The 16,663-nt window shown below is 42.2% G+C and overlaps 4 protein-coding genes across 7 annotated transcripts; 2 read left to right on the top strand and 2 right to left on the bottom strand.

The window, feature by feature from the left end:
• The first annotated feature begins 1,271 nt into the window (after positions 1 to 1,271).
• Positions 1,272 to 3,978, top strand: tsr (Cofilin/actin-depolymerizing factor homolog tsr). Its single transcript, XM_001360851.4, has 4 exons — positions 1,272 to 1,392; positions 2,945 to 3,135; positions 3,480 to 3,585; positions 3,671 to 3,978. Exons 1-4 carry the CDS (start codon positions 1,390 to 1,392, stop codon positions 3,815 to 3,817), a joined length of 447 nt encoding a protein of 148 aa, XP_001360888.3. The 5' UTR covers positions 1,272 to 1,389; the 3' UTR covers positions 3,818 to 3,978.
• Positions 3,970 to 10,540, bottom strand: IntS1 (integrator complex subunit 1). Its single transcript, XM_001360850.4, has 3 exons — positions 9,150 to 10,540; positions 8,115 to 9,094; positions 3,970 to 8,050 (listed from the first exon to the last, which is right to left on the bottom strand). The coding sequence occupies exons 1-3, from the start codon at positions 10,456 to 10,458 to the stop codon at positions 4,109 to 4,111; spliced, it is 6,231 nt and encodes a 2,076-aa protein (XP_001360887.3). The 5' UTR covers positions 10,459 to 10,540; the 3' UTR covers positions 3,970 to 4,108.
• A 445-nt stretch (positions 10,541 to 10,985) lies between these two features.
• Not11 (CCR4-NOT transcription complex subunit 11) lies at positions 10,986 to 12,027 on the top strand. The gene is made up of 4 exons (XM_001360849.4): positions 10,986 to 11,318; positions 11,373 to 11,512; positions 11,584 to 11,749; positions 11,808 to 12,027. Exons 1-4 carry the CDS (start codon positions 11,073 to 11,075, stop codon positions 11,940 to 11,942), a joined length of 687 nt encoding a protein of 228 aa, XP_001360886.2. The 5' UTR covers positions 10,986 to 11,072; the 3' UTR covers positions 11,943 to 12,027.
• A 65-nt stretch (positions 12,028 to 12,092) lies between these two features.
• MAN1 (LEM domain-containing inner nuclear membrane protein MAN1) lies at positions 12,093 to 16,325 on the bottom strand. 4 transcript variants are annotated; one of them, XM_033377918.1, is made up of 2 exons: positions 16,263 to 16,325; positions 12,093 to 14,127 (listed from the first exon to the last, which is right to left on the bottom strand). In XM_033377918.1, exon 2 carries the CDS (start codon positions 14,109 to 14,111, stop codon positions 12,171 to 12,173), a length of 1,941 nt encoding a protein of 646 aa, XP_033233809.1. In that variant the 5' UTR covers positions 14,112 to 14,127; positions 16,263 to 16,325; the 3' UTR covers positions 12,093 to 12,170. The 4 variants fall into 4 exon arrangements, with proteins under 4 accessions (XP_033233809.1, XP_015039799.2, XP_015039800.2 ...); XM_015184313.2 differs by having other exon boundaries at positions 16,091 to 16,287; XM_015184314.2 differs by having other exon boundaries at positions 16,095 to 16,287.
• Positions 16,326 to 16,663: the final 338 nt, after the last annotated feature.

Here is a 16,663-nt window from a genome sequence, read left to right as displayed (position 1 = left end):
CGTATAAAATTATGTGGGCATTGCTGAGAGATTTAGTTAGTCAGCATTATTCAATGGAATATCAAAATTGAGCAATATGAACGAATTTCCTTTTTCGTTTGTTTTGATTGACCTATTTCGCTACTTGTTTTTTGTTTGACTGATTTCGCTAAAACCTCTTTTTACGCAAAATGCAATAAAAGCAAGTATTTAAAATAAGCCAGTCAAGTTCAGAATAGTTTAATTAAACGGATATAGTTATGTGGGCATGGATAAATGTTCTATATAGCTGTTAATATTCAACGGAACAAAGAATATGAGGAATATGGTTTCCAATCCTGACGGAGAACGATTAACCTATTACAAGCCAAGGGGGTATTTCAATTTTGCACTGAAAATAATGAAAATTTAATCATTTTAGCGCAGTTAAGCTGAAAAATATCGTTTTTTTTTTTAAGTTTATAGTAGAGATGGCATGAATCCTCAAGAAGAATTTACAATCAGTAATATTTTCCGCCATTTACCTCAAGTAGTTGAACTATTTAAATATAGGGGGCTTTAGTGGGCTATGACGCTTGCACGGTTATTCTGTGCTTCCCACTATCGCCCACTATCGAAACATTGAACCATCGATATTTAGTAGCGCGATAGTGTCTTACCATCGATAGTGTCCCTCTACACCAAATTAGTGATGTAAATTTAAATGAAAACATGGATTCGATGTCCATCGATGTTCTCAAAATCAAACATCGATGTTGGATTGATACATCGGATTGATTCTTCGATGCATCGATGATGACCGATGTTTCAAAACTTTCCCATTTGATTATAAAACAGAATATTCAACAAAGGAAAAATTAAACTTGAGCTTTCATAGCAGAGTTTTACATATCATAGGACTAAACGAAACAATATTTAACATAAAAGAAATGATTATGCTTTCATAGCAGTCTTTTAAATATCACTGATATCTACCATCAGAGATAACTAATATTTAAAATAAGTACTATTTGTCAATGCTTTGCAAAAACCAAAATGCGGCCCGTTCAAAATACACCCAGAAGATGCCATTAACGTCAAAAATTGCATTGCAATTTTGTATAAATTAGGATAGGTACTTTTCATACCGTCCCAAAAACACGAAGGATTGCTTTCAAATGAGGCAGGCATTGCTGTGTTTGCTGCTTACAGATTTGAAATTAATTGATCGATGTTTTGCAAAACATCGATACATCAGAAGAAGTAAAAACATCGGACAACATCAGTAAACATCGGCAGAAAAACATCGATGCTCGATGAATCGATGTTTTTTACACCATCACTAGCGAAAGACGGAAAAGGTTGAGCAGTATTTGTAACATATAAATCTGAATTTTTGAATTTTTGTGAAAGTGCTAAACTAAAAGAAAAATGGTATGTATTTGAACGATTTAATTATTAATAAAAATAAAAAGGACCAACCATAGAAATTTATCTGTATAAATTTATATATTTATACATATATTTGTACATATATATTCATAGGTATAGCTGATTTAAGTGTATATCTTGATACACAAATCCATGCATATTTGTATGTTTGGATGAATCATATGCAGCTCCTTTGAAAACTGTATATGTGTTTGATATCTGGACATATATTTTTACAAGGGTGTGCATATATTTATAATATATATAAAATAATAGTACATCTGTTCAAACTTTTTGCAAATATACATATATAACCAACGTTGGCTATATTCGGCGATATATGTTCATGTGTATGCATGCTTCCATACACATGTATGTAAACCAAATTAGTCATTGGTAGGAACGGATATTACTCATTTATTAAAGTGCTTCCATACTTTTCGCGATTCACGCAAATTGCCAAATGGCAATTGCAGAACTTAATCGAAGAAGAAAAGGTTTTAGGCGGTGCATATGTACATATGTACAATTTTCTCTTCCAAATGGGTGGCGGAGGCGGCGTCTTGGCCGAAGCGAACCAGAAAGAAAAATTGGAGAAAAATAGGCACGCTTATACACTCACACTTTTGCATGTGTATATATTTTTACACACAAATATATGTATTCATGTGTGTGTAGGTATATGCCGCTTTTTTTATTTCGATGGCTATTAATATGTACACATGTCTGTATGTATCTGCATGTTCTCCCACGGACGAATGTACAAATATATAACTATACCGAAATATGTATAAATATATATCCATATATGTATCGCCGGAATACATATTTAAGGTGTGTGGAGAGCGATCCGATCATTTCCCTGCCGCCGCCTGTGCGTGTGTATGCTTGAATACATGCTCGCTTGCATTTGTATGAATGTGTGTGTGATGGCCACAGACGTTTGTATGTAGGAAAAATGTATTCCCGATTGCCGAATATTGCACGAAAATATGTGTAAATCCTTGAGTACTTAGAAAGTAAGGGTCTTCAAATTATTAAACCATGTGGCGTTTCTCAACTTCGACTAAAACCCACAGCATTTCATGTTTTATTACTTTTGTTTGCCCTTAGTTTTGCCGGCAGTTGTAAAATTACCCTTGAACTTTTGCCGGGTTGAAACTGTAAATGGTGCCACACCCACTGTCATCCCTGTAAATTATTTCGGAGATTGATTTTATTGCAACCATTTTAAGATAAATAAATAAGCTATGAATAAATACGGTGCATAAATACGAATAAAATAAAGAAAAAGTTATTACTTTGCATACTTATTTGTTGTTATTGCCGGCAATGACTGCAACATTTTCATATAGTTAAAAAGAGACGGCAATAGTGTTGGCTCAGACACAGGGGGAGTTGAGTTGTGTTGACGCACAACAGACACTAATACACACACAGGGGTACACATGTATAATATACGGTAGAATGGTTTTTGGCGCCTTTACAAACATTTAAAATAAATCATTTAGTTCTTGCCATTAACATGGAAAATATTTACTTTGAATTTTGACAGGCTTCAGGTGTAACTGTGTCCGATGTCTGCAAGACTACATACGAGGAAATCAAAAAGGACAAAAAGCATCGTTATGTCATTTTCTACATCCGTGACGAAAAGCAGATCGATGTGGAAACTGTGGCAGATCGCAACAGCGAATACGACCAGTTTCTAGAAGATATCCAGAAATGCGGTCCTGGCGAATGCCGGTAAGTTTTACTTCCATGTACCATGTTTAGTAGTGTCTGTTCCGCATGCATCCACATTTTAAAATCCAAGACAAATTAAATGTGATCCCTCAGTTATTATTTCTTAATAGTATAAGGGACCTGTTCCTCTGAGATTCTTACGTTTTTCCCATTATTTTATCTTTATTTTGTCTATTCGTATCCGGATCGCATCCGAACATCGAAGACTTTAAAAGCGGGATTCACCAAGCATTGGTGTCCTCCGCACGAACCAAGCAGATCTGCGATTGTAAATGTAGCTTAATCTTCGTAAAAACGGATAACTCGACAGCCTATAATAACCGATTTTTATTTCAATTCAACAGATATGGATTGTTCGACTTTGAGTACATGCATCAATGCCAAGGCACCTCTGAGAGTTCAAAGAAGCAAAAGCTGTTCCTTATGTCGTGGTGTCCCGATACTGCTAAGGTATGAAGATAACCCAACCCAGCCATGTGTGGGTTAATTACAGTTAATTAATGCCACATTTGTTCTTTGTTCTTTTTTGTTGCAGGTTAAGAAGAAGATGTTGTATTCCAGCTCTTTCGATGCTCTCAAGAAATCGCTGGTGGGCGTACAAAAGTATATACAAGCCACCGATCTGTCCGAAGCCTCCCGGGAAGCCGTCGAGGAGAAGCTTCGCGCCACTGACCGCCAATAAACTGTATGGAGAAAGCACTGTGCATTGCATTTAACGAACAAGAAAGGCATGCATAAAACAGCGATCAAAACATATGTATCCTGTTGAGATCGCCAATTTGTAAGAGAATTTTCTACATAATTTGTATTTTCAGTAGAAATAAAGAAAATGAATGAAATATATAACTTATTATTTATTTGTTTGCCACCCTGTCCGCAGGGCCCCGCAGGCCAAGCAACTTAAACACTCGATAAGACTATCTTTACAATACGTATTCACCGATTAGGAGTGAAAACAACCTCCAATGGACACTTAATAGCCATGCTGGATCACTAATGTCTGCAGAACCTTCCGGATGGGAGGGCAGGTGTTCAGTGACGACTTGAGGCCCAGGGAAAATGCAACCGATAAGATTTCGATGGCATGCTCCTGCAGTAGTACCGACATCTCTGGCAGGTTATCGATCGCTGTCGCTGCCACCGACGAATTCTCGTCCCTCAGGCACTGTATGTAGGCGTTTAGGGTGCACACGTTGATGTCCGAGTTTCCCGGATTGTGTTTCAGATGCCTAATCAGGATTATAAAGGCAATCGATCGTATCTGGGCACTCGGCGAGAATATCAGGTTGAGCAGCCGCTCGAAGAGCTCGTTGATGAACACAAACCTCTTAGATGTGAGGCACTCCAGCTCCTGCATTGGCCCCAGCACGACGTCCTCCATGTTGGACTGCTTGATGATCTTGATTAGGTCAAGAAAGTGCGGCGATATGTCCGTGTAGTTCGATCTGCTGTACGAGCTCAAAGTCAGAACTGAAGAGGGCCCTCGGACACCCACGACGTCTGCCACCGGAACATTGCTCGCGCTGCCCTCTAAAGGCTCAATCTCGGCTACCACTGGCTTGCTAGCCGATGGCTTCACCTCAAAGTGCTCGTCCAGCTCATACTCGTACCGAACCTCCTCGTCGTCCAGCTCAGAGAGGAAGTTCGACTTGTGCTGAAGCAGGGCCACTGCCTGGACGAGGACCTGCAGCTTGCCCAGCGATGTGTACTTGGCGGCCAGCTCCATCAGTATGCCCACGTACTGTTCGATGAACAGCAGGGCACTGGACGGGTTGTAGTTTATATATGCCTGCAGTACCTGCACAAACTTGCTGAGCATCTGGAAGGCCTCCTTGACCGAGCTGTGGTGCTTGAAGAAGTTAAAATAGCAGGAGAGGGTTGTCTGGATTTCGGTCTTGTACGAGTCTTCGAAAATAGTTGGCTGCAGAAGCTCCAGGGTCCTAAGGATCTGCACGAACCGATGGAAGTGATGCTCCTCGCGAAGCGCTTTCATGGTGATCTGTGCCCGGCCCTGCATTATCGAAGAGAGTACGCTCAACTGACGCAGAAAGAGTAGCGGATGGGATGCGGCCAGCTTCCGCAGAAGCAGCTCCGTGTCAGTCGACAATGTTTCAAAGTCTTTCTTTCCCACTAGGCTACCCAAGCACGTTATCAAATTATTCGAGACATTGTCGGCCTGGCAGCCCTTCAGGGTCTGTAACTTATACGATCTCTCGCCATCTTTGCTGGGCCGCAGAAACTTGATGCGCGGATACATGATGTACATCTGTTGCAGGACCTGCAGTTTCAGATAATCGGACACCGAGCTCTCCTCCACATAATCCATAACCTTGACCATCAGGTCCCTTCGCTTCTCTGTTAGCTTGAACAGCAGCTGCATTCTGGAACATAGCTTGAAGTCGTAGCCTCTGCTGTCGACCTTAATCTCGGAGACTCCTTCGTGCAGCATAAAATGTGTGAATGGCTCCAGCTCTGAGTCTTTGAGCAGGAAAAAGGGATCGGGGCGGGCATTCTTGGAAGAGGACTTCTCCCTCCCTTTCCACAGTTTCGGATTGGTGGTCAGTGCCTCGAAATAGTTAAGTACCGTGCTATAATCGTATTCTGCCCGGAACTCCCTGAACAGGAACTCTGCTATCCTTTCGATGGTGTCCCAATTTGTCTGGTGGTTTATCAGCGACAGCAGATAGAATCGAAACTCACTGCACGACTTGGAGAACAGGAACTTCTCCTTCAGCAGCTGGCTGGTCACTATTTCGGGATCTACTTCAGATAGCCAATCGATAAAGAGACCATTTTGGAAGATCTGTTCATTGTGGCAACTGTGGCTTATGCTGCTGCTGCTGCTGCTATCCATTTTCGGTGCATCGAAACTTTTGATGGTGTCCCTAACGATCTTCTTCCTGGCCAATAAAGCACTTTTGCCCTTGAACTGTTGAAAGTAAATGTCCCGAGAGTTTCGCAGCATAAACACCAGGCTATCGTGATACAGCTCAGTGCTCTGCAGCAGGCTCATATCTAGGCTAAAATTTTGCCTGAAGATTTTGAAATTCTTTTGCAGGCTTTTCTCCAGAATGCGATAGCTGTCGCGGTGCAGCATACAGCTGAAGAATGCCCGCAGCAGGGTGCTGGCATGCCGACTCATTATGATGGCCCTCTCAAAATCCACGCTACGATCGGGCGGCAGCTTGGCCACCACCTCGGTTACAGTGGCCAGCAGATCGTTGTTGCTGCTGGTTCTATGTGGACTTATCACGATTTCGAGGAGATGATGGATCAGATCCCGGCAATCGGTGCGGCAAATCAAACCCTGATCTGGCTGGGTGAGTACCCTCTGAACCAACTGTTTGGTTAAGCTGTTGCTGCTGGTGATGTTGCTACTGCTTTTGCTACTGCTGGCATCGTTGGCATCATAGTCCCCAATTTCAATATTCTCCTGAATAATCACACTGAGTCTGGGCAGATCCGGCACCGTCTGGGAATGGGAGTGCAGGTCGAGGGCTTGGACCGTATAATGTCCATTCTTGGCACCACGCGCCTGCTGAATCTCAATTAGTTGCGCCAGATAGGCCTTGTTGAGTATGGCGTTCTTGACCAGATCAAACTGCTCGAGCACTGCCGTGTCCAGCATGGCCAGTAGCTTGGACATGGAGTTCACGGGGGTGCCAAAGTTTTGCACAAAGAGCACAATCTGGTCGGGCGTCAGGTCATGCAGTGCGGCCTCGATTAGCCTGTCCACCGAGGATCGGATCATTTTCAGCTTCAGCCAGTCGGGCAGCAGTTGCACCTGCTCCTGCGGCATGCTGGGCAGAAAGGCGACGGGCGCCGGTCGTCCGGGGGGAAACCAGTAATCCAGAATTGGTATGGACTCTGGCATGTTGTTGTTCGAATACGTGAGCAGTATAATAAAGGCGTGTATGATGTTGATGTGCAGAGGAAGCTGCACGCCATCATCGAACTGCACCATCAGCAGATCCGGGTACTCGGTCCACTCGTAGGGCTCGTGGTACTCCCTCAGCTTGATAATGTAGTTGTTGAACATGACAAACAAACACTTGAGCGTCTGGATGCGAGTATCGTCTGGCGCATAGTCATAGTCCTCCTGTGATATGATAATGTGCTGAAACATGGTGCTGCGCTCCACAATCAATTGGGCCATATCGATCACATGGTCGAGCATTTCGTTCACGGGATCGCCCATCGTGTGGGCTGTAATGAACTGAATGTAGGCCATGATCAGCTCTGGGCAGTTCTCCACTTGGCAGGCAGCTCGCAGCTGTGGAATTATAAACGGTTTCACCTCGAAGAAATGCGGTATCTGCTGGATCGATTTCAATAGCCATTCATGCTCGTAGTCATCCGAGTGCCTGAAGATGATGTTGAGGCCGGAAAGAGCGGCCACCCGCGACTGCTTCACAGTGGAGGAAAGCCGTCTGAATATATAATCCAGTAGCTCGCACACGATCTGATGGTTGAGGGTGGCGTCAAATGTTAAATTGCGCAGGAAATTCACCAGTTCGGCATCACGGCTGTTCTCCTCGTTAATATTAACTGCATTGAATAGGAGGAACTCGCACAGGCACTGCACCGGCAGGTGACTAAAGTCTCCCTCGCTATTCTGAACCAAATCCGACAGCCACGGCATGGACTGAGTGGTGCCCTGCCTTTGAATTATGTCCAGCAGCAGGTCGGGCTTGCGACAGCGGCAGAACAAGTGGCCGAGCTTGTACGTCTGATTGAGGAACTTCATTTGATCCAATACCATAGACGGCACCTTGCGCGGTGCTCCCAGCGGAGCCATTAGCATTAGCTGTGTAATCAGAATTGCGTTCTCCTCAGTGATGACTGCATTCGGAGACGTTTGCGCCGCCAAATATGTTTCAAACTGCAGGATATGGTCTCTTTCCACAGTCATTATCTGCATTAAGTGTCAAGAGGGATAATCGGGTAATGGAAATGCTAGTGTTTTGTTTACAATTTACCTGCAACTCGTCCTTGCTGGCCGCGGTATTCACAAACTGGCTCGTAATGCATATCTCAATCAGCATTTTCATTGTGGGATAGTGATCCCAGCAGAAGGCCCCAAATGTCGAGGGATTGTGGGCGGATATCATGAGTAGAATCAGCCAGGTCTTCCAGTAAAAGGCAATGATGGCCAGCTTCGGAGGCTCATAGTCCGAGGGCAGTCGAATGTTCTCCGGATGGTGGTATTCGGACATATTAAACAGGAAGTCTATTATGTCGAACTTATTGGCCTGCACGGCGGGAATATTGCTGGTCTTCATTCCAGAAACGCGCTTGATAACCAAAAACAATATATCGAAGGTGTTGGCAATCGAAAAGGGTATATCTTTGGTGATTCCAATCAAAATAATGCGCAGCAGGGTCTCCTCGTGAATGGGCGTCTCCGAGATGATCCGCAATATGGCCACCCGCTCTGGCTCCGAGGGCCACTGATCGCACCGTGAATACTGCTCGGGTGTGTCCAGCAGGAGCAGCTTGTGCAGCGCCTGGTGGTACTCAATGCCAGTTATTTTGAAAACGTTCGGCACCGTTTCGTACATCCACGACACCGTGTCCAGTTGAATCTGTCCCATTTGGTTGTACAGCTTGAGCAGGGCTTGGTTATTTTTCACATCGCGATTGTTCTTCAGCGAGAGGCTGGCCTCACGCGCCTGCGGTGTGGCCGAAAGGAACATGCAGAGGCAGACAATGTCTACCATTGAATGGAATATGCGCTCCTTGAACTCAAACTGTTCTATTTGCGGGGTGAGGTCCTCTCGTTCGCTAAGAAATGTTTTGCAGAACCTAACTAGATTCACGTCGAAGCGCAGCATGCGCACAAGCTCCCTCAAGAAGACCCGTAATGTCCTCAGACAATCGTCCCTCTGTAGTAGAAATTCCTGGTAAATTTCGGCCAGATTTGCAGCTGATTGGTCCGCAGATGTTTGAAACATTGTGGCTATAAAAAGGAGAGTATAAATAAAAGGTAATGTTTAGTAAAACTGTTTGCTTACCTAGCATTCCCATATTGTTTGGGTTTCTGGTGTTTGAAAGCTCGTTTTGAACCACCAGCTTCATGACAGTGCCCAATATATCGGGCTGCAAGTAGATCATTTCCTTGAGGCAGGACATATAATGATTGATCAGGGGTTTAGTTTTCAGACGCATTTTCACCAACACCAAAAGAACTTCGTTATCCTGAGTGTTGCGCCCCTTGATGTTGAAGCAGATATACGAGAGAAGTTGCTGGGCGAACTTCACGAGCTTGCCATTGTGTATCCACAGCTCCAGGCGGGAAATACTCAGACAGCGAACCTCGGCTATGCCTGACGTGGTGCAGAGGAACTTCAGGAAATTCCTAGTGTAATTATCCTGCTGCTGGCGTTTGTTCAACTGGTCCCGAATCGCCTCGCTGACATGCTTCTGGACAGTCTCATCGCTGAATCGTGCCTTGACGGCGCCAATTGAGTCTGGCAACGGCTCTAGCTCAGAATTTAAGGGGCTGGCATCTAGACTTTGCGTCGAATTATCTCCAGAGTCGTCGTCGATGGTAACACTATCCCTGTGAGCCGAGGGTATGGCCGTGCTCGCATCCCAGCGGAGTAGGCTTAGGTGGGGAGTGCGTGTTTTGAAAGCTGCGCAAACATTCTTAACGTAGGACGCACAGTACTCATTGTCCGCCCAGTAGCGCTCGTTGACAGCATCGTCGATGTACGTTCGCAGCAGTACTTCTGGCCACTGCGGTACGTCCACAAATCCCCTGGTTAGCAGGTTCGTAAACAGTATGTGCAGATTGGTATTGTACCGCATCTTAACATTGGCTTCGCGACGCAAAAAGGACAACAGAGCGAAGGCAACGATATCTGTGCAGAATACTTGTGGCTGCAGTTTCGCCACGTATATCAGGGCAAGAATGCCAATATTATCCACCTTGGATCTGGATGCATTTGTTGTCGTGTGCTTTATGACTCCACATACTAGTCTACCCACGGAATCAGTGTCGTTTTGCTCCAGTGCTGCATATATGGCTTCAATAATATTTTCCAAGTCGCATTCGACGGCAAACTGTTCCCATGTTTCATATTGACTACTGCCAGTGGAGGTGTCCGCTCCAGAATCTTTCAGATTTCCTCGGAATCGTTTGGATGGATTTCCTAGGGCGGACGATGCTTCCCGCTTTCTTTCTGATGACAGTATGGGTTTAATGGGAATAATTTTGGATTTTGGATCATCTCGACAGCTCTTTGTTCCAAGCGCAAACAGTTCCCCACCAAGTGGCACCTTTTTCTGTGATCTACCCGATCCACCTTTTCCGCGATCCATTTTTTTACTTTATTATGAGGATTAACACATCAGGTGTGACCAACTTCCATGAAGTGCGACAGTGGCAGTTTGGAGAGCAGAAGTGTACCAACGGGTTCCACGTTGTTGGGACGACTTTGAAACGATGGAATAAATACACATTCATACATAAACTTTGTTATTATTAACATCATAGTAAAAATGTCTTCTGAATGTTGTAAAACCGAATACAGTTATTTTCATATATCATAAAGTCCTTCCGCTAATTATCAAATAAGAGTTTTTTGTCTTTTTTGTTTTTTTTTTAGTCCACTAAATTTAAAAGTGAATTTTTAAGAATAAACTTTACAGCAATTAATTGGATTTCTTTCTTACAACCCGTCTATATAAGTAGAAGCATTTTTAGATTTTATTGCTCGTTTTTAACTGTGAATATGTGAACATGTTATTCTGAAAAGTGACTTGCGTTTCGTTCCGAATATTTCACTGAAGATGCGGTGCCGTTTTGTAGCTATCCAGTTAAGGTCACTCTAAGCTGCATCTAACATTGTTTATACAAAAATTTCTACACAATATTATTAAGATAGATTAATTATAGTTGGAGCTCCAACATAATATCAGCACTGTACTCAAACATGTTTCTATCTATCGCCCCCCCATTAATGGACTTTGAAGACGAATTGCTGTGGATAAATCAGTCAAACAGTGGAAAACTGAAAATATTATATGACAAATCGAATTATGTTACCCCCAATACAAAGCTCCTCATTGAACAAGCATTTATACAGCCTCTAAGTCTTCAGGATCAACAGATACTGTTTGATGATTTGCTGAAACAGAACTCTGACATTACGCACCAATATGGATTGACACCCGCAAAGGTATGTTTCATTTCATTGAAATCGTGTTGATTGATAGCCAAATGTCTTTTATAGCTTCCCCTGCTGGTTGAAAACAATCCACTCATTTCCATCGAAATCTTATTAAGACTGATGATGACCTCGGATATTACAGAGTACTTTAACATATTGGTTAATATGGACATAACGCTGCATTCCATGGAGGTGGTCAACAGGTAAGTTTGTCACAAAAAATGCACTATTTATACATTAAACTAACTCTGTTTCGTCCTTTCCCCCTACTCAGATTAACAACGTCTGGTCCTCTACCCACAGAGTTCATTCATTTGTACATCAGTAATTGTATCTCAACCTGTGAAACAGTCAAAGATAAGTACATGCAGTCCCGTCTGGTACGGCTAGTATGTGTGTTTCTACAGTCTTTAATTCGAAATAAGATCGTTAACGTCAAGGTAAGTGACTGAGTTATCGATTTAGTATGTCTTTAATATTACATTCAATCAATTGCAGGAATTGTTCATTGAAATTGAGGCCTTCTGCGTTGGCTTTAGCAAAATTAAGGAAGCAGCAGCATTATATCGTCTCATTAAACATTTGGAAACAGGAGAAAGTGCACTGTCCTCGAATTCCTTATCGAAGCAATAGCCAATACTATTATTAACATGTGTTTGTAACTTTTTTATACAATGAAAAGGTTGTTGATGAAAACCAATCAAAATTGTACCAATAATTTCTAGAGTGCATCCATACCCGCCCCTGGCCGGTCCCGGGGAAACCACATAAATAGACTTTAAAAAAGGAGGAAACACATTTACTACATGTAAAAACAAATTCGCATTTAATAACTTAGGTATCTAGTTGAAGATTTGTATTTTATGAGTGAGTGTTGGCTGCCTCGTTTGGAAGAAAATATGGGGGCTCGGCTGCTGGTTTTGGGAAACGGCTTAGATAGCGTTCAAGTCTTAGAAATTTAATCGATATTAGGCGATTGTCGAACCACCATCCATTGATTTCATTGTGTATCATGCCAGCGTCCTCCTCAGTTGCACATCGGATATAGACGCAGCACGACTGTATATCCAGTTGCACGTCACATATCTTACAGCGGGGTCCGACCTTCTCAATGATTGACTCCACGATGGACTGCTTCAAGTTGGGTTGTTCGACTTCTGTCAAATCAAACATGTGCCTGACCTTCAGACAGGGTGTCGGTGGGTTCGCAATTTTGTTTGAATTATCGAGTGCGGAAATCTGCCACTTCTTGCCCAATTCATTTTTCTCCAAGTTCCGGTTCCAGGCAATGGTGCGCAGTGTCTTCCCGTCTCGTAAGGCCATGCCGAACAGCACCCGACTGTCGATCTTCTCCAACATCTTGATGGCTTTATTCCAATACGATAGTTGCTTAGAGCGTTTCTCCGAAGGCACAAGCTTTTCCTGCAGCTGGTTCAATGTCAGTTCAGGGCTATCAGACTGCAAGCTCTGGTTTTTCAGTTCTTGTATGATGTCTTTTGTTAATTGGTCCACAGCAACCAGGGCTTTCTTTTGTTGCATGCGATACACTACTATGCCAAAATAGACCATGAGGACGCCGAATACCACCAGAATGAGAGTACCCATTACTGCAAAAAAGCGTTTAATTTTCTTAAAAACAACGCACTTGAGAGGCAGATTTGGTTCAGACAGTTCAAAGTAGGAGCCCTGTTCCAGAGTGTTGGCCGAGCCCGTTGTACCCAAAATGTTTATCATCCATTGCGGATTCTCCGAGATTAGGTATTGAATGGCCAGCAGATTGCTCTCCATATTCGCCCTCGGAGTCTTGCTATTAATGACTAGCTCTCTGACAAACTCGCTCACGTCAAGGCTTGGCGACTGGCTGGCATCTGTACAGTGATGGAGCCTGGCTCGCTCGTTCAAGCGCTTAAAAAGTTCCTCACTCATGAGCAACGAACTCTTTAAAGATTCTTTTCCTATGCAGTGCACCTTCTCGGTGGCCAATTGCAAGTCATTTTGGTTACACAATGTATACTTCAATGCTGTCTTGTCCATGGGGCTCTGATCGAATTTCTTGCTCGTATAGAGGACTGTAATTATTGCCAGAAATATCACCAAGAGACCAATCAGCATTTGTGGTATGATGTATTGTCTAATATCAGGGTTTTTAAAAGACGACTTAAGATCGGATAAGACGAAACGTTTAAATTTTCCATTCCTTGGTTGCGGCATCCTCGACATTTGAGCAGCGTGCGTGACTTTGGGACTGATCTTCCTCTGCAGTGTGGTGTCCCGAAAGCTTAGCAATCTATTAACCACGCCTCCATCTGAAATTTTTACTTTTCCACTCTGCTTGGCATAGCTGTTGGACGAGTCAATCGAGAAGGGCATGGAGCACTGTGGGCGGTATGTGCCATTCATATTCATATTGTGCGGCATGCACTCACTGTCGTAATTGGCTGCCACAACAGGTGGTTGGGCATACATCTTGGAAGGCGACATTTGCAGTGTGTTTAAATCGGGCTCGTCGTAGTTACGCTGGTTAAATACTGAAGGATTTCTGCACAATTCAATGTCGTTGTTGTTGTCTACAGCAGACAAACGCTGTGGATATTTAAATATAGGTTGCTCGCGCTGCTCTGGAGAGTACAGGGCATACTTGGTACTTCTTCTCTTTAGTTTCTCCGCCTTTTTGTGTTTTTTTAACTTTTGAATTAAAACCGCTCTGGTTGTTTCCGTCACAGGAGTGCTTGGAAATCCGCATTGAATCAGCTTTCTATGCAGTTCGAGGTCGCTCAGGCTGCTTAAGCTTTCCGTTGACATTTTAGGTATATGTTATCTGTAAGAAGAAATAGTAAATGGTATATGTGAGTGTTGTTCTAATGCTAAAAAAAATAAGTGTTTTACATTTCGGCATACTTCAGCAGAGATATGTTAACATATTTATGCATGTACATACAGTGGTGCTCATACACTTAAGCCACAAGAACTACACCATGAATTTAAGCGAATATCAAGAAAAGTTTTTATTATACAGCTCCCATTTTTTGTCTCAAATTAGTTCTATATGTCAGTGTTTTAATACAACAACAACCAAGTTATGAAAATATATAGTCAGCGAAATAATTAAAAAATCTGAAATTATCTCCAAAATATCCTGCTCATATACTTAAGCCACCTAAAAAAAAATGGTTAAAAAAGTTAAAATTTGCTCAGTATTCCTAGTATTTTTAATAAAACTACTTTAATATTTTGTAGGATGACCTTTCTGCTTAAGAAAAGTGGAGCAACGCCTTGGTATTGAGTCTACAGGACGTGCCCACTGTTGAGGGGTGATTTTCCTTCATTCTTCCTGTAAAATTCGGCACAAATCCTTTTAATTGCTGTTTTTTTTTTGGGCAATGACTTGGTTTAGAATTCCCCACAAGTTCTCTATAGGGTTCTGGTCGGAACTCTCCGGAGACCATTACAAAACATTGATTCCCTCTTGGTTAAGCCACCACTTGACTATCCTGCAGCAATGTATCGGGTCGTTGTCCTGTTAAAATATACAGGCAAGTGGCAAATTATCGGCATGTTCTCCAGATAATGTGTTACTCAGAATGTCCCTCTACATTTCGGCGTTCATAATACCTTGAATCTTCACCAGGAGACCTAAACACGATGCGGTGAAACAGCCCCAGACCATGATCGAACGCCACAATGTTTAACGGTCTTCTTTGTGTATTCTGGAGGTAATTATTTGTTGGTTGGACGTCGTACATATAGTTTACCATCACTTCTAAAGACATTAAACTTGGATTTTTCGATCCAAACAATCATATTTCAAAAATTAGGACCTTGGTGGGTATGCACTGTGGCGAATTGAAGGCGCTTTTTAACATTCATGATGGACAGCATCGTGTTTAGGTCTCCTGGTGAAGATTCAAGGTATTATGAACGCCGAAATGTAGAGGGACATTCTGAGTAACACATTATCTGGAGAACATGCCGATAATTTGCCACTTGCCTGTATATTTTAACAGGACAACGACCCGATACATTGCTGCAGGATAGTCAAGTGGTGGCTTAACCAAGAGGGAATCAATGTTTTGTAATGGTCTCCGGAGAGTTCCGACCAGAACCCTATAGAGAACTTGTGGGGAATTCTAAACCAAGTCATTGCCCAAAAAAAAAACAGCAATTAAAAGGATTTGTGCCGAATTTTACAGGAAGAATGAAGGAAAATCACCCCTCAACAGTGGGCACGTCCTGTAGACTCAATACCAAGGCGTTGCTCCACTTTTCTTAAGCAGAAAGGTCATCCTACAAAATATTAAAGTAGTTTTATTAAAAATACTAGGAATACTGAGCAAATTTTAACTTTTTTAACCATTTTTTTTTAGGTGGCTTAAGTATATGAGCAGGATATTTTGGAGATAATTTCAGATTTTTTAATTATTTCGCTGACTATATATTTTCATAACTTGGTTGTTGTTGTATTAAAACACTGACATATAGAACTAATTTGAGACAAAAAATGGGAGCTGTATAATAAAAACTTTTCTTGATATTCGCTTAAATTCATGGTGTAGTTCTTGTGGCTTAAGTGTATGAGCACCACTGTATGTCCGCATGTACACTTGGGCCGACAACTGAGTTAAATTGGTATTAATTGCTTAAATCCATCTAGGATCCGATGAAGTTATGTATATTGATGTGGATAAAAACTCAATAGTCGCTTCAACCAAAATATTCTTCAAAACTATTTATAGTTTCACAAACATCGAAGCGAGTGTTCATGCACTTGGAAGATAACATACATACACAAATACACGTGGACTGGACGAGTTGAACATATGAGTTAATCACATAAATCTATACTTTTCAAAATATAAATTGTTAATTACATAAAATATAAACGAAAACTGTAGTTTGTTTTCAAGCAACAGTTTCAAACACCATATTTTGATTACAAATTCATACGGCACTTACTAAATCATTCAGTCAAGGGTGCGGCGTCAAATGCATTTCAATGGAACACATGAATTGAAATAATTCTCGCAACATCGATGTTATACTCTGCTATCGGTGGAAATAACTATAAAATTAATCACGAGTGAAGTAAGTGGTAGCTTACTGTAGCTAATGGCTTCATTAATGTTGCTTATTATTATTGCAATACTTTTTAATTTGTTATAGTTATACCTATAATGGTTTAATTTGTGTTAGCTACTTCAGTATTCATGGTACGGTCGGGCTACGTAGTCGAACCTGTTGCAGTTAGAATAATAGTATACAAAAATGATTTGGCTTTGTGGCTAGATGTGGCTTTGGTAAGTATCGTTATGGCAGAAATAGTGCCACAGATGTTTGACTGATGGCATTGTGGAGAT

The sequence above is a fragment of the Drosophila pseudoobscura genome, chromosome 3 (genome assembly GCF_009870125.1).
Source record: "Drosophila pseudoobscura strain MV-25-SWS-2005 chromosome 3, UCI_Dpse_MV25, whole genome shotgun sequence".
NCBI lineage: Eukaryota > Metazoa > Arthropoda > Insecta > Diptera > Drosophilidae > Drosophila > Drosophila pseudoobscura.
The sequence above is the reverse complement of the archived record's forward strand: the minus strand, read 5'-3'. Positions and strand labels throughout refer to the sequence as shown.

Bases quoted from the DNA above. Each gene is read 5' to 3' on its own strand.
- tsr (XM_001360851.4), top strand. The intron at 3,136-3,479 runs GTAAGTTTTACT...TCAATTCAACAG, and splicing joins TGCGGTCCTGGCGAATGCCG to ATATGGATTGTTCGACTTTG. The intron at 3,586-3,670 runs GTATGAAGATAA...TTTTTGTTGCAG, and splicing joins GGTGTCCCGATACTGCTAAG to GTTAAGAAGAAGATGTTGTA.
- IntS1 (XM_001360850.4), bottom strand. From the start codon at position 10,458: ATGGATCGCGGAAAAGGTGGATCGGGTAGATCACAGAAAAAGGTGCCA. The intron at 9,095-9,149 runs GTAAGCAAACAG...TCCTTTTTATAG, and splicing joins AAACAATATGGGAATGCTAG to CCACAATGTTTCAAACATCT. The intron at 8,051-8,114 runs GTAAATTGTAAA...CACTTAATGCAG, and splicing joins CCAGCAAGGACGAGTTGCAG to ATAATGACTGTGGAAAGAGA.
- Not11 (XM_001360849.4), top strand. From the start codon at position 11,073: ATGTTTCTATCTATCGCCCCCCCATTAATGGACTTTGAAGACGAATTG. The intron at 11,513-11,583 runs GTAAGTTTGTCA...CCCCCTACTCAG, and splicing joins TCCATGGAGGTGGTCAACAG to ATTAACAACGTCTGGTCCTC. The intron at 11,750-11,807 runs GTAAGTGACTGA...AATCAATTGCAG, and splicing joins ATAAGATCGTTAACGTCAAG to GAATTGTTCATTGAAATTGA.
- MAN1 (XM_033377918.1), bottom strand. From the start codon at position 14,111: ATGTCAACGGAAAGCTTAAGCAGCCTGAGCGACCTCGAACTGCATAGA.